The following is a 24,379-nucleotide window of genomic DNA, read 5'->3' as shown; positions in this document are numbered from 1 at the left end:
AAATATGAATGGATCCAAAATATTCTCCGTTGTTACATATTCAAATTCTACAATTAAGTAAAATTTAAATTATAAGGTATTACGTTTATCTTACACGAGCTATCAAATATGATTTAAAAATGAAAATTAATAAATAGAAATAGAGATATTAAAGATCCGACCCTATTTCAAAACGAAATCGATGTAGAAACTTTGAAAGTTTAGAAATTTTGAACAGAGAGCTTGGACTCAATACTCGGCATCGCCTTAGCTTGCTCTACTTCAGACACGAGCTCTGCCCAGGCTTCCGTATATTCGCCTTTTATTAGTGCATTTGATAAAAGTTTCACTGGCCTGACAGCTGTTTCGAACTGGTTGGCTCTGTTCAGAGCTCTACCAGGCAGAAAGCTTAATGGGGAAAAACACCTCATTCAATACCGAAGCAATCCAATGTGAGATAGTTGAAAAATAGTAACTTCACCGTGCGCTACATCAAAAACGTCTGTTGGCTATTAGTATTTTTGTTTTGAGTATTTTTTTCTGTCAATAAGAGGAGTAAAGCTGCAACAGTACCGACTCCGAGCGGTTAAGCATAACAAAAATTTCTATGACGTGGGGCTGTTTCGTTGCAACTGATTTGTAGTCAGCCATATTATTGTATCGTGTTTAAAGGAAACACAACTAGATGTGTAAAAGAACATTATTTGTGTTATTTTCGGTCTTGGAATAGGTTAATTAATTTTAAAATTAAATAACTTCGGCACTTTTGTGTTTCAGATTTATCACTTTCAATTTATGAAAATTTCGAATCTCGAAACTTTTTGTTTTTCTTTGGACTCGAGAAACGAATGAAGAGAAAATTTTTCCGGATGATAAAAGCGACAAAAATACTAATGCTTGATGTTAAGAGTACTGTACTTCACGAAATGTCCAAAACATTAAGAGGGTGTGTGTGTGTGTGCGTGCGCGCGCGCGCACACACACACGCGCACGCACGCACGCACGCACACACACACACACACACACACACACACACACACACACACACACACACACACACACACACACACACACACACACACACAGTTTCAGCTATAAAAACATTTTCTTCAGAAAATGTTTTTATAGCTGTTAAACATCTTCTTACCATAAGCCTAAACTTGTGGTAAGAAGAATGGAAGACATCTAAAAACGAATCATTAACAAACCAATTCGTGCCAAGTATCAGAAGCAGATTCCGGCTGAAAATAGACATCATCTTTTCAGGCTTAACCATGCTGTCAACGGGACATGCAAAATGAAGACTACCTACATACACTATCTACCAATAATTGTGCGGACACCCCTGTTATTTGAAGTTATGGAACATTCCGGGTTTGTTAAAACGGTATACAGATAGTAGGAAGCAGTATTTGATCGTAGCAGTTGAATACAGGCGGTATGGCAACACGACGTGAATCCAGTGACTTCCAGAGAGGTGTCATCGTGGGTTGTCACACTGGTGGCATGTCCATACGTGCCATCTGCTCAACTGAAGCATCCAAAATCAACGGTTGGCGATGTGATCAACAAATCGAGACGTTCTGGCATCACTAGTCATTTTTGCCAGGGCGGCTGGTAAAAATGACTTCCAGGGACAGGAGGATGTTAAAACGGGTGACAATCACAAACAGGCTGCAATCGGCACAGACCATCCGTGATGAGTCCCATAGCGCCATTAACACCATGGTGAACACTAATAATGTGTGAAATGAACTCCATTTACTGGGTTTCCACCAGTGGCGGCTCGTACATAAGCACTGCGACACTGCAGCACCCCCAAGGAAAAAAAAATTTAAATTTTGTTTGTGTTTATAAATAATAACAATGCTTACAACATTATATAAATGCAGTACGACATGTTAAAGGTTACAGTTGATGTTTCGAGATTCATTGAATAGTTAATAATTGGAATTGTTCGATTAACGCTTTAGATTACGAAACAAATGCACTGTGATGTACGCCGATATTCGTTTGCGCCTATCATTGCACGTTACGTCATTCAAACTGCCGTTTGGGCAGTATATCTTAGTATGCTTGTGCGCCTTATTTCTGTGAGATATGAAACGTTTATTATTGGTGCGTGTGTGTGGTGAACTATTTTTTGTAAATTTTATTTTGTTAAAATAACATATAATTATTTATTTTTTATAGATACAAGGCTGAATTATGACGAGTGTCACTGTTGAAAATATGAAAAGAATAATATTTTTTCAATTATCGTTATACGAAACAAATGCACTGCGATCTAACGCCGATATTCGTTTGAGCTTGTCAATGCAATAGTATTATACGAAACTTTTATTATTGGTGTTTGTTCGTGGTGAGGATGAAATATTTTTAATAAAGCAATTATTTAATATGTAAATTTATTTATTAATAAATTCGTTACTATTAGGAAAAAAAAGTTTTTTTTTATTTATTTTATTTTTTATATGCAGCGCCCCACTTAAAATTTTCACCGGCCGCCACTGGTTTCCACAGAAGAGCAGCGGGGCACAAGCCGAACATCACAACAATGAACAAGGTGGCTCGTCTGGCCTGGCACAAAGAGCATGTGAACTAGACAACTGACCAGTGGAAAACGTACTCTGGAGCGATGAAGGTTCACCTGTTTTCAGTCTGTGAGAGGGTGTGGAGGCAGCCTAGTGAACGCTTGTTACCACAGTATGCCTCCACACCCTCTCACAGACTGGAAACAGGTGAACCTTCATCGCTCCAGAGTACGTTTTCCACTGGTCAGTTGTCTAGTTCACATGCTCTTTGTGCCGGGCCAGACGAGCCACCTTGTTCGTTGTTGTGATGTTCGGCTTGTAAAGTTTAGTGGCGGAGGAGTAATGGCGTGTGTGTGTGTGTGGGGGGGGGCATTCAGCTAGTTGGTACTGGGAGCACTGGTCGTTGTCCGTGGTTTCATGAAGACAGCGAAGTACCTTGATATTCTGGATAATCAGGTATTGCCTACACTGTGGAGTTATTATGGAATGGACCCGAGTTACTATCAAGATGACAATGCCACAAAGCTGCAGCTGTTATGGAATGGTATGAAGAGATGGGTTTTAAACGACTGCCCTGGCGTGCACAGAGTCCAGACCTCAACCCCATCGAACATCTCTGGGACGAATTGGAGCGGCGACAGTTTCAGAGCAGCACATGTTCGATCTGTCGCTGAAGTTAGTGCTGACGTGATGGAGACAATTCCACCTGATGTCCGCGGCACATTGGTAGAAAGCTTCCCTTAAAGGGTGCAGGAGGTGATCAAAGCCAAAGGTGGACATACCCGATATTACTGTTCACCTGTTGGTATCAATTGTAAACTGCCAGACAATTAGCGATAAATAGTGTAGGTTCCATATTCTGGAATCGTCATCATGCATTTGTTGTCTACACCTTCAACATACTGTCGATCACTTACCGTATGATTGTTAGCTACAGGACTCCATCTGGATTCCCCCTCATATAACACATCATCACTTCGGGACAGGAGTGGCCATCGTCAAAACAGAGACTTATCCGAAAGTATTACTCAGAATTATTTAATTTTTCCCAATAAAATCCACTTTCAATCGTTGTAATCTAACATAATTTACTGACACTGTTTGGATTATATAATGTAAATATAAAAATATAAATATGTATGCAAATATAGGAATACGTACATGTAGGGGTAACTATGATTATTGATACAAAAGTGGATGTTAATTCAGTTATTTAGAAGCTACACGAGATCTGTGCATTGTAATCAACGGAGCATGTAGGAAATAAATCACCTCATGATAAGGTTGCACACACACATGCCCTATCTTTTATGTTGAATGGCCTCTGTACTCTATAACAACCATTTTGGCAAAGTTGAAGAATGCGAGCAAAGAGCAATGCCAGAAATGGGAGAAAAAAAGTAAATCTAGGTTTTTTTTAATGTGATTTTTGATTTTCTAGAGTGCCACTTACCGATAAAAGCAAATCCGTCTTGAGGTCCTGAAGAGTTCAAGACTTTCTGCAGACCTTCTTCAAACGTCTGAGGCATCTTTGTCTCTTTCATGGTCCACCATATTTTCGTATACTTGTCGCTGACCGGGTAGTCCCAGACCGCCAACTTTGCACGTTCCGTTTCATTTAGCGTGTCGTCCAGGGACATGTTCTTCCATATCCTACGATCAACCGTTGAACAGTGAGATTAATATCTACGCTTTGAGGTGATCGCAGATACTAACAAGTACAGATGTCTTAAAACATAATGCTTAGAAATATCTGATGGAAGAATTACAAAGTTTTCTTAAAATTACAAAAAAACTCACCTCAGTGGTGACACTGGCTTGATCTGCTAATTTAAAACACGAGGAGTGTGCTTACCTCAGTGGATTAGTGATGATTGCCGTCCTTCCCTGCCTTCTCTTCTCTCCTATATTTCAGCTGAAGGAACTTGCTTTGAATCCTACTGATCCCACCATGGGACAAATATTTGTGAAAGTCTTAAGAGATTGACGATTTTCGTAGCTCAGCGTAACAAGGAGCATGACTTCCTTGCACAGCTGAAATGGCGCATAAAAGCCATCTTACAGTCTCCGAAGCACAACTTATGCACTCCTTGGACCGTGATGATGTGGTCCTGCTTCAGTTGGCTTGGCAAATTCGATGATTTGTAGGAGAAAGGCTTTAGAGGTATGATTTTATTCACCGACTGCAGGAGCTTTTTCCAGGAGTTTTTTTTTTTTTTCAATCGATTCCACAGTTAGTCAAACTTTGGTAGAAGAAATCCTGGTTTTTAAGCGAAACTCATTAAAAAATCAAAGGAAGGACACAGTACTGAATATTAGGATTAAGAATATCAGCTTTCGTCTAGCACTCCAAAACGCACTTAAAAGAGGAAATGGCGGAGTACAGACTGGCTGCCTGCCGATTTCCAAAACCTTAGAACTTAAAGAGTGCTGCTTACTCCCCGGGGATTCGAATTCCCAGGGAGGATTTATTTAAATTACAATTTTTGCTTTAAAAAATCCTTATTTGACAATATCTTAAATTATATTGCCTGCATTGACGTTTCTAATATCATTTGGTGGAGCAAACCGAGAAGACGTCATAAATAAAATGAGTGATACATACACACACAAAAACATTAGAGTAAAGTCCGATATGAGTGAAGTGTTTCTTTTTTTTTAATTTAGTGTTGATTCCATGTTCATAGAGGTGTTGCAGAAGATTGAAACTCCAACAGGAAATTAACACCAAACGATAAGAAATAACAGTCAACGTTTGTAACTTTGAAAGCCTCAAATTGCGCATGTGAAGTCTGAAGCACGTTTTACCGGAAGAAGAAACCGCAGACGATGAAGCTCTAAAACGACGGTTGGGCTCTCTTCAGTTAAATCTTTGTCTGTGACCAAAGCGCCACCAAGTTGCCGTCTTGTGCTTTTTAATTTCACATTCCTTGTTCGTGCTGGGGTACTCGATTATCTCGCGTGAGTTTTTTAAACATTCTTCTCGCAGTTTCATTCGAAACTTATTCCTTCAGATATTTCACATTTTTCTTTATGCGTTCATTTTTTAAAAAGTCACTTGTGAACAATGCAACCCACGTGCTTCATTTCGTCGAGAATGCTGAGTGCCGCCTGTCCTACCGAATGCATCCGGGTTATTTGTTCGTATTGCGATCATCACGTCAGCCGATGAGGAACATCGTCAACAGCAGGTAGGTTGCCTAATTTTTCCAATTGAATATTTTTTAATCGTGAATGAAAAAAAAAAAAAAAGAAAGAAAAATAATTCTTAACTGGATGTAGGATTAATTCTGCCCCCAGAATCACCAATCAGTATTCCTTTACACAAAGCAAAAATATTTAAAGCTTCTTTATTAGGAGAGGCAAGAAAGAAACTCATTCGGGATTTAAAAGTTGCATTCAACTAAAATACATCTCAATGCGAATGCTATTTTTTTAGGGGGGGGGGTCAACATCGCATTTTGAACCCTTGGAATTATTTATTTTATTTTTCTGGTGGGGTGGGGTGGGGTGTGGGGGGTTAAAATATTTGTGTTAGCTTAGTATTCATCAGATCTTCTTAATCACTCTGAGAAAGCCAAAACCTCCTTTACAGATTCCTGAAGGAGATTTTTTTTTTCTTTTTGTCAACAGCACGAAACATTCCCTTTAGAAACCCGAGAGGCTTCTTCCCTCCCCTTGGTGGCAAGCAAAATATGCGGGGTGGTGCGGTGCTGATTTTCTACGTCATGTCTTCTTGCATGAGCTGCGCGCGAGACATTGAACGGAAGAATGTTTGAGGACATTTTAATATTTTATGACGACTTAAGCAGTCAACCGATTTCCATTTTGATCCTTTCGGTACGCCCAAAAGGTTCAATTCTTGGACTTCGGTTTATTTGATTATTGAACGACGTCATTGATTTCTAGCAGATGTGGTCGCCAATGCCATTTCAGCGCGCTCGGAGCATCTTGTAGACAGGGGCGAGAATTCATAAGAATTCTCTCCCGGAATAGTGAAATAATTGTGAATGAAGAAAGCCGCTTTCTTCCCAACTATCAGGCCATTCGATAGCAGCGTTTTTTATTCCGTAAGTTTGTTGGTGATGAGAACAGTCGAACCATGTTCCTTTTTGTTCGTGTGAACAGCACAGTAACGAGGGTATGAAGCGCCTGTGGCAAGTGTCTAACTGGCGCCCCCCCAACTAAAAAATGACAAACATTTTGAAAAATTTAAATGTAACGAGTTAAATTTTACTAAATGCGACAAGTTAAACACTTGCTTTAACCGCATCAAAGTGAGTTGCAGGATTTGTGTGTCTAAAGCGGTGAATTGCCGAAATTTAAAAACAAAATATAAAATAGCGGACTTTTATATGTATTTATTTTTTACGTTTTGCGCCCGTGGCGGGCGCCTCTTTCGCCATGCCCTCTTTACGGCACTGCGTATGAACGCTTCGAAATGTTCCGTTTCAATATTAAGTTGAAGGGGGGGGGGTAAACGAGATCGCAATGGAATGAGGATTTCCGCTATCTATTTTAATTCAATCCAGCAATTAGTTGCATGCGATTAATTTATTTTCATACGAAAATCTCTGAAACTTCAAAAGAAATGTCGCTTTTCTAAGACACGTTTGCGTTGCCATACAAAAATGCTTATTACGAACTGCTCCGGAGAAAGGCGTTTCGTAACAGCAATCCTGTATGGTGACGTCATTCTTCATCACACAGAAGTGATTCGTAGACGCTACATTTCAAATCGTCTTCATTAAAATCCAGGAGTGATCGCATTTATTTCACAAAATCTTATTATGCTATTGCAGTGACCCAACTGGTGTGCGGGAACGTTTTTTTAAGAACTCCATTTCGGTATTCTTACTCGTAAAACTTGTCCTCGATGTAAGCCATCCTCTCGAAGTACGTCATCGAAGAGGTGCCATTTTGCGGGGCGTATTTGATCTTGTATTGCTTGGCGAGGTCGTCCAGAGATTCTATGGGCGAATCCAAACGAGACACCGTCAAGAACGCAGCCAGATTGGCTGTGTACGAGGCTATTATGATGAAGCCAAATAGCCACCAGGTGGCAGCAACTAGACGTCCAGAAAGATTGCGAGGAGCTTCTCCTCCACCTGCAGGGAAAAATAAATAAATAAATAAATAAATAAATAAATAAACACTAGAAGGTAAATTAAAAAAAAAAAAAAATTCATATTACCACGGGTAAGTTGATTTAATAACGAGGATGTTAGCGAACTGTTACGGACCTTGAGGAGTGAGAGAGGTCATGCAGAACCACAAACTTTCTTTAATGCTGAAATCCCTCTTTTCTTCTTCGTCATCGTCCTTGTACTTTTCTTGATTGTTGTGAAAACTGTAAGGGCTCAGGCGGTCGAAAAGAAACATCAAGAAGCTGTAAAGAAATCGAACAAAATAATAGCACAAATGATGCCGGTAACAACTGTTATAATCTGCGTTTATTTAGCCTACAGAACATTTTGATATTCGAGACCTGTTTTGTTTGTAAACAGCCAGCTTCAGTCAGCATGTTCAGGCATTCCGCAATAAACTTCATGCTTTGCCGCCGAACCCAGTTAGCGAAGTGGATGCGCTCTCAGCTGTGCACCGAGCAGAGTTTGAGATCACCTAACACTTGTCCCACTCGCTCACCCACGGAACTAATATCGAAGTGCACTGTAAGTTTACATCCGTTCGCGAATCAGATTCACATTAAAAATGTGTTGTTCCTAATAATTACAGAATTTCGTGCACACGTGCATTAAAAATGCCTTGAACAATGCGTAAATTATCGAGAGTGTCCTATGATGAGGATCACAAATAACTTCCGAGATCGTGCCAAAGAATCGAAACGTTTTATGCTAACCCCACGCCACAAAGAGTAAACTTTTTAAACCTTCATTAAGCAGGGTGGCGTTCTCGCGCCAGGCGATCAAAATAATCGACCCCTTACATGATCATAAACATTCAGGTTCGCACTGGGATTCGAACTGCAACCTGTTGCCTGGATGGCGGGGTGAAGCTCGGCAACCGGCTTCAAAAACCAAGTAACCTGAAATGGTAAGAGAAGGTGCACTTACCTGGTGAAGAAGTACGCCGCTAAGATGCAGCCCCACACGTTGGTTTCCAGCACTGTCAAGAATTTGAAGAGAGACGAAGGGACTTGAGGCTTCTTCATGAGGATGGAGATGCCCACCAAATCGTAGTATGGAACCGTAAAGTCAACCACCGTTTCTCGTTCGGCCATGACGGAGATCGGACCAAGAGCTATGTCGGCCTTCTGCATTCAGAGAAATTTAATATTGAGAATTAGTTAGCAGACCTCTTGAAGTGCAATGGAAGAGGTTCAGAAAGCATCTTAAAACACTAAACGGAATCTACGTCATTAAGTTTAACGAAAATATTTGTGTCGAAACGGAGGGGTGAAGTGAACAGCCTTCTGCTCAACAGAGCTTTGGGCTCGCCCTCCCCTTCGGCACAGTAATTAATCATTAATTTTACCTTTTTTAAATATGTTAATATATTCCATTCACAGTCGTATTGCTATGCTTCGTTATGTCATTCGGTGATCAGTAAGTGGAATATTTTTTTCTTTCATTAACATTTTTAAACTCTCGAACGAAATTGAATTTCAGACAAAGAATTTACTTTCTTTTAACAAATTCTTTTTTATTGTAATTTGCTGTTACCTGGCATATAACGCCATTACGAGAAATAGAATATTTTTGATTCAGATAATGTTGTGTTTAAACACACCTGACGCCAGCTAGTTATGAAGTTGCATCAAGAGTCTGGATGGAGAGGAGAAAACGCTGCATTTTTTGCTTGGTGGGAAAAGATTTTTGATAAACTTGGCTAAAAATATTCCACCAAAAGTTACCAATTCGGCCTTTATAAGGCACTTTAGAGATTTCAAGTTTTAATACACGAGCGAATTTCTGAACGAATTACAATACTTGATTTGATTTTGAAGTTTCTTTCATCGTTTTAACAGTCGCATTCGCGTAACGTTATTATTACGGGCAACTCCAGGGAGTCCTTAGACTCATCGAGGGAGGCCCTAACATCATGTCAAGAACAATTATTCGGCATTCACACAGTATTTATCATACCTTGCCTTGAACTCATTCACGGTCGTAGCACCCACAACATACTCTGGCAGCTTATTGCACTCATTTACCACTCTCCAAGTAAAAAACCTAACTCTAACACCCTTGTTAACCACATTCTTGCCCAGCTCCCATGCATGGCCCCTAGTACTCCCGCCACCAGTCCTATTTTCAAAAATATCTTCTGGACTAATCTTATAGAAACGCTTCAGTAATTTGAATGTCTCAATCATATCACCCCTTTTCCGCCTATCGACCAATTTTTGCAACCCACAAATCTTCAACCTATTCTCATAAGGTTCATTCCACAGACCTGCTATCATCTTGGTCACTCGTCTCTGGATCCTCTTCACTTCCTCCCCATCATGGCGCCTATAACTGGGCACAGTAGTCCAGATGGGGTCTTGTCAAGGCTCGATACAGAGGAACAATAACTTGTTTGTCTCTGCATGTTAAAGTATTTTTCAGAAGCCAAGTGATTTGATGAGCAGATTTAGCCAATTTTGCAATGTGCCCCTAAACTTCAATTCCTTATCTACCAACACTCCCAAATCACTGGCCGCATCAATCTCCTGGAGTACTGTTCCACCAATGTGATATACTGCTGCTATTCTTTTCACCCCAAAATGCATTACCTTACACTTTGCCACATTAAATTGACATCCATTTTTCCTAGCCCAGTTCTCCAAATTATCCAAATCATCTTGTAAACGTTTGACATCCTGTGCACTCACAATGGCTCTACTCAACTTTGCATCATCAGGAAACAAGTGAACACTTCCTCTCAGATCATTTCCTATATCATTGATGAACAAATTGAAAAGTAGTGGTCCAAGAACAGAGCCCTGCGGCACACCACTAGTCACAACCCGTCTTTTGGACTCAACTCCTGAATAAACCACTCTCTGGTATCTCTCTATCGATCACCCTCCTATCCATCTCACCAACCCTATCTCCATCTGCTCCAGTTTACTGATTAGGGTTCCATGTGGTATCCTGTCAAAGGCCTTGGCAAGGTCCAGTAGAATCACTGTAAACCCATTACCCTTATCCAGTTCAGCCGCCACTGTGTTATAAAACGTGAGCAAGTTACTGAGGCATGATCTACCCTGCACAAAACCATGTTGTCCCCCATACAATATCCCATTTTCATCTATCCAATCCTATATACTTTTCTTGACTCATTTCTTTAAGACCTTGACAACGATTCCTGAAATGCTAATCGGTCTGTAATTTACAACAGCAGTCTTGGAACCACCTTTATGCAGTGGAACCATTTCCCCCCTCTTTCCACCCCTCGGGACTAACCCAGACCCGAGACTCAAATTAAACAAAATGGTCAAGGGTACTGACAATTCTTTAGCCGCTTCTTGTACGACACGAGCTGGTATATCATCCAATCCCACCGATGTATTGACATTCAGGTTATGCAATAGACTACACAGCTCCACTTCATTCACCACAATTCCCGTATAATCTACTGGTTCATTCGTTTCTGCAATCTCACCATCTGGGTGATATTCTTGCAAAGTGCTCACTCAGTAACTCAACTATATCAACTGATGCAGTTACCTGCCTACCATCGGCATTCTTTAAAATCATTCTGCCATATACATTTTTCCTTTTGCTTGCTACATATCAAAAAACTGTTTAGGATTCTCTTTAGCCTGCATGGCCAATGTTCTTTCGTAATCCTTTTTTGCTTTTCTTACCACACTCGTTACCCTTCTGGCCTGCGCTTTATACCGTTCGTGTGCCTGCCGGTCACCTTTCTCCTTAAATTCCCTGCATAGTTTCTTTTTTTGCTACTCAAGCTTAATGGTGTTATTCATCCATTTAACCTCTAGTTGATTTATTATTCGGACTCTAGGTATACAACCAGCCATTGCTTCATTCAAACACTTCTTAACTGCCTCCCATGCACTATCAACTTCTAGTCCTTGCAGTTGTACATGCCATGGCACTGAACCAATCAAACTCCTAAGCTTGTCATACTTTCCAGCCCGATAATTCCATACGTACCCTGTCTTAATTGTAAAATCCACACCTTTAGCCACCTCCCAAGTCAAGACCCTATGATTACTCTCACCAATTGGTGGCAGTATGGTCATATTTGTTACAGCCAAATCCTAAGATGTAATTACTAGGTCAAGCACTCTCTGACCCCTAGTATTTTCCATTACGTGCTGTCGCAGATAGTTATTCCTTAATAACCGCATAAAATCCAATTCCTTCCTCCCGTGTGTCCTCTCCTCACTCCAATCAATACGACCATAGTTGAAATCTCCCATAATAATCACCCTCCTTCCATCATTTCTTCTATTTGCTTGTGCATATCTCCACCATATTTTCCATCACTTGGTCTATAGCAGCACCCAATTGTTTATTTTGTTCTGCTAGCCACAATCTCACACCAAATGGTCTCAAATGTGCTCTTTTCTCTATCCTGCAATTCAACTTCTATTCTCCTTGGCTGCAGTTCATCAGCTGTGATCAACAATACTCCTCCCCCCCCATTTTATTTTCCCTGTCATTCCTGAACACACTATACCCATCACATTTAATCCCACTAGCTATATCATCTACAGTTAGCCATGTTTCACTGATGCCAATAACCTGTGGTCTGGAAGTGCCAACCATGGCCAAAAACTCTTCCTTCTTGTTCCTAATACTCCTAGTATTAGTGTACATGAATTTAAGACCCCCATTAGCCCCAACCCTACCTTGACGCCTTATATTAACTATCCCACTCTGATTTGTTGTCCTTATTCGCTCGGGCATATTATACTCATTGATACATTCAACTGCCTCCCTAAGGTCTGTATATCTACTCCCCCCCCCCCTTAATAAATATAGTTTCCCTGATTTTGCACATCCACTACATTTCAGCAACATTTTTTCAAGTCTCCTTACACCGTATCCATTTAAATGCAAGCCATAAAAAACCTGCTGTCCACGCCTAAGACCAGCTAACTCGGCTATGACTGAGAAAGATCGCTGAAGCTCCTCACGTCGTCTACGAGAATCGAACCTAGGACACTTCTTCCCCAGGCATATGGTTGCGAAGCGCTTAGCCACTAGCTAACAGCGAGGACCGTAGGTATTGTTACAACATATGCAAGTGGTCACTGAAACGAAATAATTATTTTGTCGCATTTCAGGACGTTTTTTTATAAGTGTACATACTGCTTCATTGTGCAGATAGAGATTTATCTGTAGAAAACAAATTTAATTTGGTTTAATACTTTACCGAAATATATAATTTTTTGGTATCTTTAACTATAACCAAGTGGGAAAACTTTCAACAACAACGTTGATGACTTGTACATTTAAAAGCTAATTCGGGGTTTAGAAAACTTCGCACAAATGTTCCATCAGAGGAGCACCACTACACCCTCTACCGGGAAGGAAGTGAAGCTGAGGAGTCCAACAAATATTCTCAAGATTCTTTCTGAAGCGGATTTTTTTGCGGGGGCAAGGAGGATGCCATTACGAACAGTACGCGGTGGAGTGATACCAATCCGTGCTCGGGACTTTGTGAACAGATGCCACATTCTTCGTCTGGCATGCAACACGGCTGGAAGAGAATGAATGTGAGAGTGAGCAAAAGTCTGTTTTCACAATAAAGTTTAATATTTTGTATTAAAAGTGTATTCTGAGCAGAAGGAATTCATTCGCGTGGAAAGGAATTCAAAATCATTTTGGCAAATAAATAAATAACGGAAGCGGAAATTTATTTTCAGTGGAAAATGTCAAATTTTTTTTTTTTTTCCCTCTTTCTTTAACATTCTGAATTTGGTATCAACATTCTGACCGATTCCGTCACGACCTTCAGCTAGGACTTACCTTGTCTACGAGGTCTCCGATCATTCCGTTCCACGAGTTGTTGTTTATGTTAAAAGTGCCGAACTTCCGCTGTTCATTTTCGAAGATGTCGTATTCGAAGTTGAGAATTTCCTTAATCAGGTCGAGCAGATCCACGCAGTAGCCTTCGAAGCGACACTTTTGATTTGCGCCCACTCCTTCGCACACCTTCTCGATGAACGGGGGTTGCTGTGCGGAAGAGAAAAAGAAATCTTCTTAACCCGTGCTAGTTTTGCTGGAACTGAGTTACTTATTTCTACAGATTTATTTTCGCTTAATTACTTTTCACATTCTACAGACTCGAGCTTCACAGAAAAAGGTTCCATGAAAATTCATCGAAAAACAGTTAATCGAACGACAATTCATCGAAAAAGCAATTGGCCGAATTAACAATTCATCGAACGACAATTTAATGAATGGCAATTCGTCGACAATGCAATTAATCGAAAAAACGATTCACCGAAAAGTTTTCGATGAATTATGAAAAAATTCATCGAAAAGTAATTTTTCTTGCAAACTATTGTTTAAATGTGTTAGGTAACAATACCTGATGTTACTCAGCGTATTGTTACAACATATGCAAGTGGTCACCGAAACGTAATAATTATTTTGTCGCATTTCAGGACGTTTTTTTATAAGTGTACATACTGCTTCATTGTGCAGATAGCGATTTATCTGTAGAAAACAAATTTAATTTGGTTTAATACTTTACCGAAGTATATAATTTTTTGGTATCTTTAACTATAACCAAGTGGGAAGACTTTCAACAACAACAAGAAAAAAATCATTCTACCAATAGCATTAGTCAGGCTGAAATGAAAAATTTAATAATCTTAACTGTAAACTTTCATTAAATTTCTTCCAGCCAGTGCGAAATTACTAATATCATTTGGAAACTTCTTTACGAAGATGTTGTTATAAAAGCGATCCATTTGGAACTAAAACTGAGCTGTGCAGACAGCTTCTTGTACCCACAACTTCTCCTAATTCCGCAAGTCCGAGAGTTATTGTAATACATAATTTCGACACTTTTCTTTGTAGCTAGGAATATAGCTGAACTGAAAACTGGAACGTTTCGAGAATTTTTTTTTTTTTTTTTTTTTTTTTGTAAACGTTTCCATGTTCGACGCGCGTAATTTTTATCAGCCCTCTTCGACGGAAGGGAAGTTAGCAGGCCTAATACGGAGACGGCTGGGCTTTACCTCTGGGAAACAGGCAGATCATTCCAATAAACACACACATATATACAGACATGAAACAGTTATCGGACAAGAAAGACAATAAGAATCCATATTGTTCTATAATTATTCCTTAGTAAAGTAGCATTGCTATACCAACAATCATTATATTGAGGAGGAAGAGCATTAATCATTATTATTACTACTAATACACCTACTGCTAAAATAGAATAAGTTAAGGCTTTTTTTATTCCCTTGTAGGAGTAGGTGAGGCCTTTAAACCCTATCTAGCTTTTGGAGACTGAGTGAGCAGTTCATTCTCCGCCGGTAGCCAGGCAGAAATAGCTGGCCCATGTCTATCACTAATTATAGGTAGTCATCGACCAAGAGACCGGCAAACAAGTGTTGCCATTTCTTGGTCCCTAACCCTAACAGGATATGTTACTGCCTGAAATAATGTGGTTTCCTGCAGCTACGGTCGATTTTCTTGAGTTCCCGGGAGAAAAAACCCGCTTGCCCGTGCCAGAGATCGACTAACTCGGGAAGCGGTTGAAGAAAAGCTTGGGAAAAGTTCCTCCAAGCACGCGTTGCTCCCACTACGTTTTCCCTACTGGGTAGCAGTTTGCTACGGTCTGCATGGAATGCAGCTCCAGCGTTCAGTATACTTTCCAGTACTGATACTAGTCGTAGCCCGCACAGCACATTGACTACCGCAAAATACAACTGTTGCTGCAACGATGAATTATATAAAATACTATCGAAAGGTATTGTATACAACCAAGAAAATAATAGTTTTTTTAGATAAATATATAAAAATTTAAGAACGGCGATAATAAAACAGGAACTTTCATTTTATACTGGAGGGGCTGCAGCCCTTATGGACGAGCCGCCACTGCTTAAAACGTTGTTTAGCCGTTACATGCATTCTGCAAGTGATTAAAAAAAAAAAAAAAAAAAAAAAAGCAGTGATTCACTGTGTGATGAAATTCGCTATACGGATGTAGTCTGGAACCTAACGTGTCGTACGACCGGTTATACATATTATTATCGGACCTCCCTGGAGTCAACAACTGATATTGGGAGGTCCTTCATTACACACACACACACACACACACACACACACACACACACAGTTCATCATGTGTTCAATTTAATGTATTCACTGTGTTCACACCCACTTCCAGGCAACGCATTCCAACCACTGTCAACTCACCACGAAAAATAAACCCAGTTTACCTATTTGCTCCCACCTTTTTATACAGCGTCCAGGGATGGCCTCTTGTTCTTCCGTCTCCACACATTCTATGAAAAATCTGATGCTCATTAATCCGATAATTACCCCTTAATAACTTTATGATGTGTCTCGATGACGTCCCCAACTCGTCCTTCTATCCACTAGATTCTACAACGGAATTCCAGCGACTAGAAACCACCTCAGTCAATCGCCTCTGAATTCTTTACAACAGATCTTCATCCTTTTGAAAACCAAGTAACGAAATCTTGGCACAGCAATCCATATGCGGTCTGAATAAAGCCTTATACAATGGAGTCACTCGCATCTTTACGCATACATATCAGTTTTCTCGACGACATTGCTATAACGCTGTGCTGTCCTCACAACTTTAATAAGATATCGTCCCTACCACCCTATATTCTGCTTCCCATCTGTGCCTCCCAATCTTGTAAACCTTACGAGGGTGCGCTGAAAATTTGTGATAATCACAGTGAAGGAATTGATGTAGAACCACGTAACTACGCATTATTCTACATATTCCCCACAAAGTATTATACACTTGTTACAACGCTGCTGCCATTTGGAATCCTCTAAGAAAGAAGTCTTTCCCTTGTTGCACAAACCCAGTACCGTCGACAGGATGTAGCATAGAGGCAGCCTGCCTCACGGCGCGGCTTAATAAGGACGCTCGTTCAGCCATATTGCGGTAGGCGCCGTCGCTACGCTAACAGGAATTGTTAGTAGCAAGTGCGGAAAGACGTTTTTCCAAGCTTAAACTGATTAAAAATTATTTGCGAACAGCAGTGACCCAAGAAAGATTGATTGGTCTGGCAACTATATTGATAGAGGCAGTCATATCTTATAAGTTAAATGTAGAAGAGCTTATAAACAGTTTTATTGTGCGATATCCCCGCAGAGCAAGCATTTAATTAATATTATTATGTAATTCTTTTGCATTAATGTTTCTCTTGTAATAAAAACAAAATAGCAATTGGAGATTTTCTTATATTTTTGTCTTATATAATCCATCAGGGGCGATATTTAATTGTTTGCCTCAGGGCGCGATCTAATCTGGCGAAGGCCCTGCACAAACAAGTCCTCAGCTGCAGAAATCACTTCATCTGTGGTAAATTTTGTTCGTTTCAAGCGTTTCTTTAATTTTGGGAGCGGGAAATAGTCAGATGAGGTCAGGTCTGGCAAACGCAATGGGTGCCTTGTGTATGAACGTTTTCGCGACTTACTTTCCACTCATTGGTTCACCCATCAGCTCTTTCAGCCTGCAGAGTTATCCGACCTTATTTATTTTTTGTCATGACGTCGTCTCTTGATGTTTAATTCTATGTACGCTCAGCAGTGCAGTTTCGTTTTATGTTTCCCAAATAAATGTCGTTTCTTATTTAGTACAGAAAATCAACTTATAAAACGATTCATTTAATGAATAAATAATTAACTTACAAAAGATGAAAAAGCAAACACTGAAAAATGAGTTTTTACAATTCCGATTATGCTAAAGCGAGAGAGATTTTATTGAAGTGATAATTCAAAAGTGAAATTTTTCGATTGAATTTGAATTCGTTTTATACTTCGCTTACCTCGACTGTCGTCACTTTATACACAGTGACAGCCACGTAGCTGCTCAGGGTTTCACTGCCTTCGTACTGAATTTTACCTGCGGGTGTCCCGTACTTCCACACGCCAAGCTGAACAAAGAAAACACAATCGAATTAATTTAGTTGACAGATTTCAGAAATGTTGGAAGGTAAATTATAATACTCAGTAAGAGCGTTGTATTATTTTCCAGAAAAAAATAAAAGCAACTATTACAGAAAAATAAGAATTCGGCGACCTAAGAGTTTAATTTTTAACATTTTCCTTTTTCTAGCCTACGCAGTTGCAGTGCGATGCTAACAATTCAAGCTGATTACGGAGGTGCAAACGTGCAACATTTTATTTGGACGAAATCGGTACTTTCTTTAGGGTGGGGCAGCTAAGACAATTCTTTCAGTCGCGAGCTGAATTACTTCTTACCAAAGCGTTGCCAGTTTGAGTGTTGGTCCAGAGACAAGAACCCGATTTTTTTAATTCCTTACCCTCTTGCTTGTTTTCCCCGCGCTGGTTTTTGTGAGTTTCCGCATATACAGCTCTAGTTCCTGGTAATTCCTGCCAGTTGGCTTCATTACAAATTTTCCGTAGAAACCGTTGTACGAATCCTATGAACAATTCAAAATAAATAAATTATATTATTATCATATAAAATTATATTACATTAAATAATATATTATATTATATAAAATTATATTTATCATCATCAGCCATTGTCAATCTACTGCTGAATGAGAGCCTTTCCAAGATTACTCCAAAATTGTGTCTCCTTTCCCAAGTCAATCCTGCAAATCTGATGATATCATCAATCCACCGTGATTTAGGTTGGGTCGTTTTTCCTCTCTTGGAATCAATCCAGTACTTCTTTTGTCCATCGTTGATCATGTCTTCGAGCAATATGCCCATCCAGGCCTTCTGTCCCGGGGTGCAATGACCCCGGGCGGCACAGTTTACGGGCGGTATAATCAATCACTTCATAAAAAATAGGGAATAAATAATACACTGAACTGAATACACTGAATGGGGATCACAAAAAAAATTTGCACTCAGGCGGCGCAATGTCAGACTTCAGTTTGATTTCTTATCCACGTATTCCTTTTGGATCCAGTCTTCTGATAACTTCTTTCCATACTAAATTGTATTCTTAATTTTTGAATTTCCTTTGCATTTAGTATCCATGTTTTTTCACAAGCATATGTCAATATTGGAAGAATACACTGGTTAAAAACTTTTCTCTTCAGGCATAATGGTAGATGGCTTTTGAATATTTTATATAAAATAATATTATAAAAAAAATTATATGGAGAGAATCATGGAACAAATTTGTTTCTAATTTAGAATATGACTTATATAGAATGAGACCCAATGTATATAAGAATTCGAAACATTTAAATACAGATACTAGAGAAAGCGTAAAATTAAACGCCGAATTGAAATTAGAGGAATTTCTAAATTTTTATGCAGAATTTTGGACAGACAAATATTTTAAAAAAGACAACTGGCAACAATTAATGAAAAGGAAATAATAATTGGAAATGAGCTTGAAAGGAACAAGAAAAGGAAAATCACCTGAAGAAGAGAAGTTAGTTTCAGAGGAATAAAGTTTAAAGAAAGACTTATTAATTTTAAATAAAACCTATTCGACAAATAGCACACCAATAGAATGAAAACAAAAAGCAATAGTGAACCTTTTTTTAAATAAAAATAATAGAAATGACCCGAAAATCTATAGAGGCATACGTTTTCTAAATCCCTGCTACAAAATATAAAGCAGAATGTTAAATAAACTAATAAAATATTCCGAAGACTTTATTTTAAAAGTACGAAATGGATTTAGAAAAGAACGACCACTCGGCCTTTTGCCTAAAATTGATAATACAGAGGGGGAGGGAGGAGAGAGAGAGAGAATGCAGGAAAACCTCGCTTAACGCGATTAATTAATCCATCAAGCAATGCGCGCTAAGCGAAATCGCGTTAAACGAATACACTAAACGAGGAATAATTATAATTCACCCATCAGCTAGCGTAAGTTAGAAAAAAATTACGGTATAAGCTATATTATAGGAAATCATCAAAATTAATAAAAAGCAATTGCTTAAATTTTTATTTTATTTCTAAATTGCGCTACATTTTTTTACAAAATATTTTAAGTAAAGATGTTTGAATCGTGCTCAACTTTTTCTTCTTGTGATGCAATTTGCGTAGCTGGCGATCGCTTTATCAAGAATTCGGCGGACTTCGAAGCTTCGTTCCATATTAGGATCAGCATCAAACAAAATTTCCTTAGCATACTCAATGTGATTGAAAACTAGCTCAAGTTCTTTTGCAGTTAACTTCTTAGTCGTAACATTCTCTTCTTGCTCGCACTCCTTATCTTCTTCATATGCACGCTGTTCTTCAAGATGAAGGAGATCATTCTCGCTTAACTGTTCTGAATGAGAATCGAGCAAGTTTCTCACATCTTCATTATCCAGTTCATTAAATCCAAGTTATTTTTTCCATTTGTGCTGATTTCTTCAATAATGTTAGATTTTGGATTTTGCGCACGGTAAACTAACATAGAGTTCAGTTTAAAGTCGCCTTCTGCATTAGACTATCTAAGCGTAAGACGATCTTTAGATACTTTGCATCCTGGTTGAGATGCTTCAGTTTTAGCTTGGAAAGTTTTTGTTGGCATACGCTTCCAAAAGAGACCAGTTTCGTGGACGTTGAATATTTTCCGATCGTTATAATCACCCTCCTGAATTATGCTTTGCAATTCTTCAGGAAACGTGGCAGCAGAATCTTTATCAGCACTACACATTCCCTAGTTATTCTTACGTTTTCAGATTTTTAAAACGGTCAAATCATCCTTAACTCCTAAACTCGCAGTAAGGCTTTCACATTCCTCTTGAAATTTGGTCTCTTTCAATGAGGTAAAAATGTTGAGAGCTTTTGCCTGAATATTGCGTGTACTAAGAGGTATTCTTTTCTAGTTGTAATGCTCAATCCAGAGTGATAGAAGACCATCTCGATCATTAAATCGCTTCTATTTCGAGTGATCTACATGCGTAAAGAAGCAGCAACAACTTTTTATTGTTCTTTATATTCTTTGCTCTTCTTTAATATAGTCCAAACTGTGGACTCGCTGTATCCCAGGTCTCGCACAATCATTGTATTACTAGCGCCACTTTCATGTCTCCTCCCTACCGGCTAGGACGTCTATAGACGTCCAGATAAATCTGGATACGATTCAATACACCTGTTGAAGGAACATGGATAAGAAGTGCAATTCGGCCAGCATGTCCATTAGAAGGTGTGATAATCCCTCACGCTGAAGAGAGCACTTAATCAGATTATCTCAGGCTCATAGCTGTGTCTCAGTTACCTATAACAAGAAATGCACTTCCTTGTTCTATGCTGGGTAACTGAATTTTAGTTATATTGGATAAACTAAAAATATAGAAATTATTTTTATTTTCTCTTTTTATCGTAAAATACAATTTTAATGCCTGGACAAAATAAAGATACTTGCCTAATTTCTTCACTTAAATATTGCGTTACATTCCAGAACCAATTTAGTTTTTAATTTTTTTGCTAATTTTTTTTTCTAATTGCTTACTCTACAAACCATTTTCTTTGTTCTCGAAGAAATTAATTCACAATAATTATTTGAAATATTATTTAACAAAACCAGCTGCCGACGTTTGATATTATATTATATTTTTGTTCAAAATCATGATTCGAAGTATACTTCCCAGATTTCCTGAAGGACATGCTTGAGCGACTTTGCTTTATAAAGAATAATGAAATTCTTTAAACATATCACTAATTTTTTTTCTTTATATTGTATTCTACTGTTCTTTTCACTTTCACCTTCTTGGTTTCCCGGTCATTACAAAATAAAATTAACGGTTATGATTTAAATTGATATGTATATATTTTCTGCTAGTTCAGATATTATGCTCCAAATTTATAATAAGCAATACTTTTGCTTATATATGTATATATTTAAATTACAAAGTTTTGTATTAAAAATTTCCACTATAAAAGTTCGACCGAATCAACAATATTATTGTCATATTTCTTTTTCTCGTGTGGGAGGAAAACGGTAAAATGCCACTCTTGTAATTGTATCAGATGTTCTAATGGCAAAAATAGTAAGAAAAAAAATCATTTGTACTTTCTTTTCAAAACACAAAGTGAGAACATTGTAAATTCACCCATTGAAAAAGAAAATACTCCATATTTTTCTTGTGCTATCTGATTTTTTTCTTGTAGTACAAAGAAGAAATCACTGCGCATAAGATGGTAGAATACAAGAGGGCAGAAATCTGTAGATTGATTACATTATAGCTGATAGAGAATTCATGCCAGAAAAATTATTTATGTAAGAGTTCTAACATCAGCAGATATAACGATATTTTCTTCTAGTTTAGATAGGTGACATTATTGAAGTAGCTAAATCTTTGCTACTATTTACACTAAAATGAATGGGCATGTTTCCCAAGTGATTTACGTTCAAAACAGTTGTCTTGTGAACGATTTATAAAATAAATTCTCTGAAATATCTGCAAATTGAATAAGTCTTCAATATAACCTTCCTGCCCTCCCCAAAAAATAAGATTATGTGAAGTATATGGTCCTTTTCTTTTAAAATAATTCAAGTCCTCTTTTTCAAGATAATTATATGAAATAATTTATAATTTTTCGATAATAAAAATGAAACTGATCGTTATAAATTAAGAACTTATTTCAGCATTAATACTGTATCAGCCTGTAAAAGAAATGTCTGTATTTTCTTCTATGTTAGGATGTCTACTAATCAACAATTGAAAACAAAACACGACATTCTTGATGCATCTCGGACTATAGCTTGAGGCACTTTAGTGTCCCTTCTAGCTAAGCGTTCTCAATTTTCTTCCTCAATAGCACTGAGAGTAATCTAAGCCTTTACCTTTCCCACCAGCTATGAGGATTACTACAAGTATTTCTAAGACGTAGATTACTTCAGATATAGCACCCAGAAGCATAAGTAAAAATATTTCGATTATTTTAAGAAAAAGAAACTAAAATAATACTACTGAACTTTCTTTTGTGTGGTGTGCATATAAACAATTTTATGTGGTGAAAATATAGCATAGCATTTCTAAAATTTCAAATCATTTCAGCAGACAGTAGAGCAGCTCGTTTTAGATTGCAAAGAAATAGTACAGAATTAGAAGCTTCAGGGTACAACAACCTTATTGCCTTATTTCTTTTGTCGAAACGGTAAAATGAAGTAATAGATTTTGAATACTGTCTAGAAACGTTTTCGAACCTGTAGAAATTTAGAGTGGTTATGTAATTGAATTCCAGGAGAGGATAAGGGTGAGGGGTAAGCATTAGGAAATCTTCAAAATGAGCATAAATGTTGAATTATTCTGTATATGATATCCTTCATATTATATTTTCAACATATCTACGGTGGTTACGCATTGGATATTATAGTAATGTGCATCCTACAAAAAAAAAAAAAAAGGCTAAAAATCCCTATTAAAACATCATTGGATATAAATTCTCGATACTAAAAAGATTCACAATCGGAAACCGAGTTATGCAATATAACATCGTTTGTTGTTCATAAAACAAAAAAAAATCGTTTCTAGAACTGAAATGTGATAATCCATATAACGGTATTTTGCTAGGAAAGAAAGCAAAAGGTCATATTTATTTCAATAAATATTATTTAAAAATAGAAATACGTGCTATAATATGTTCAATGCAAACATCTTAAAATTCTCGAAAAAAGCTGTTTCTATATTGGAACAGCCAGTGCAACTGTTCTGCTGCAGTGATTTGAAGAATAAATTTATAATACAGCAACTTTGCTACTACTAAATAGATTCATTGCAAAGGCTGATCGATGGTCATTTCAAGATTGATTGTTTTCGCACATGTGAAATTTGTTTCAATTTTTGAAAAGAAACACAATAAATCATTTTAGAGGCAAAAAAGTGAAATATTTTAGGACAGTAAAGAAAATTCCAAGTAAAACGGTGTGTGTAAAGACAGGTGACACAAACTGTTAGTCAGACAGTTAATCCACGAATGGCTCTAAAATAACCGTAAAGGGATTAACGGCGGAGGGAGGTAATGGCATGATGAAAGGGACAATGCCGATGAAGTTTTGATCCATGCAGAATGCTATGGTGGGGTGGATATTTCATCCACCTCAGCCGGTAGGGAGGTTAATGACTTCCAGCTTTTCCGCTCGCTGCAGATTGGCAACAAAAAATTTCGCATAAAGTTAAAAATGACGTTAACTGATTAATCACTCGCTTAAAGCAGGAAATAGTGTAATTTCTCTCAATCGCGCTAACTGATTATCGCTCATATCGAATTCGCGTTAAGCGGGGTTTTCCTGTACAATTCAGAAACATGCATATTACATTTATTGACTTTGAAAAGTACTTGTTCAAGTTAAAAGAAGTATTTTATTTAACATATTAAAAGAAAGACAAATACCAAATAATATCCTAAAAGCTGTAAGTATATATATATATATGTGAAAATAATCAAATACAAATAAGATAAAAATATGAATTATCATATCCGATAGAGAGATAAATCAAAGAGTCCTACAAGGATGTCCCTTTTTATCAACTGTTTTTAATATTTATTTTAAATGAATGATGTAATAATAATAAAATGGAGTAAAAATTTCCACCAAGGTATTAAACTTTCTCCTACTGTGAACCTAAACACTCATTTTTGCTGATGATCAAATACTAATTACAAATTCTGAAGATAATTTACAGAAAGATATTTTAAATCTAAATGAGATAGACAAAGATTATGGAATGATGATATCAACAGAAAATCAACAATGATGTAATTTAAAGGACAAGATCCAATACGATCTTC

The 24,379-nt window shown here is 37.9% G+C and overlaps 1 protein-coding gene across 1 annotated transcript in view; it reads right to left on the bottom strand.

Annotated features, from left to right (window-relative positions):
* The window catches only part of Ir25a (ionotropic receptor 25a), a 66,740-nt gene that overhangs the window by 8,905 nt on the left and 33,456 nt on the right, over positions 1 to 24,379 (bottom strand). Inside the window, exons 6-12 of the mRNA XM_090392948.1 lie at positions 17,983 to 18,102; positions 17,485 to 17,592; positions 13,463 to 13,669; positions 8,588 to 8,787; positions 7,757 to 7,902; positions 7,372 to 7,621; positions 3,967 to 4,166 (exon numbers count right to left, since the gene is read on the bottom strand). Of these exons, the coding sequence (XP_090249074.1) occupies positions 3,967 to 4,166; positions 7,372 to 7,621; positions 7,757 to 7,902; positions 8,588 to 8,787; positions 13,463 to 13,669; positions 17,485 to 17,592; positions 17,983 to 18,102 (1,231 nt within the window). The remainder of the gene's footprint in view (positions 1 to 3,966; positions 4,167 to 7,371; positions 7,622 to 7,756; positions 7,903 to 8,587; positions 8,788 to 13,462; positions 13,670 to 17,484; positions 17,593 to 17,982; positions 18,103 to 24,379) is intronic.

The sequence above is a fragment of the Typopeltis vanoorti genome, chromosome 5 (genome assembly GCF_054136105.1).
Source record: "Typopeltis vanoorti isolate ZY-2024b chromosome 5, IOZ_Tvanoo_1.0, whole genome shotgun sequence".
In the NCBI taxonomy this organism is placed as follows: Eukaryota; Metazoa; Arthropoda; class Arachnida; order Uropygi; family Thelyphonidae; genus Typopeltis; species Typopeltis vanoorti.
The sequence above is the reverse complement of the archived record's forward strand: the minus strand, read 5'-3'. Positions and strand labels throughout refer to the sequence as shown.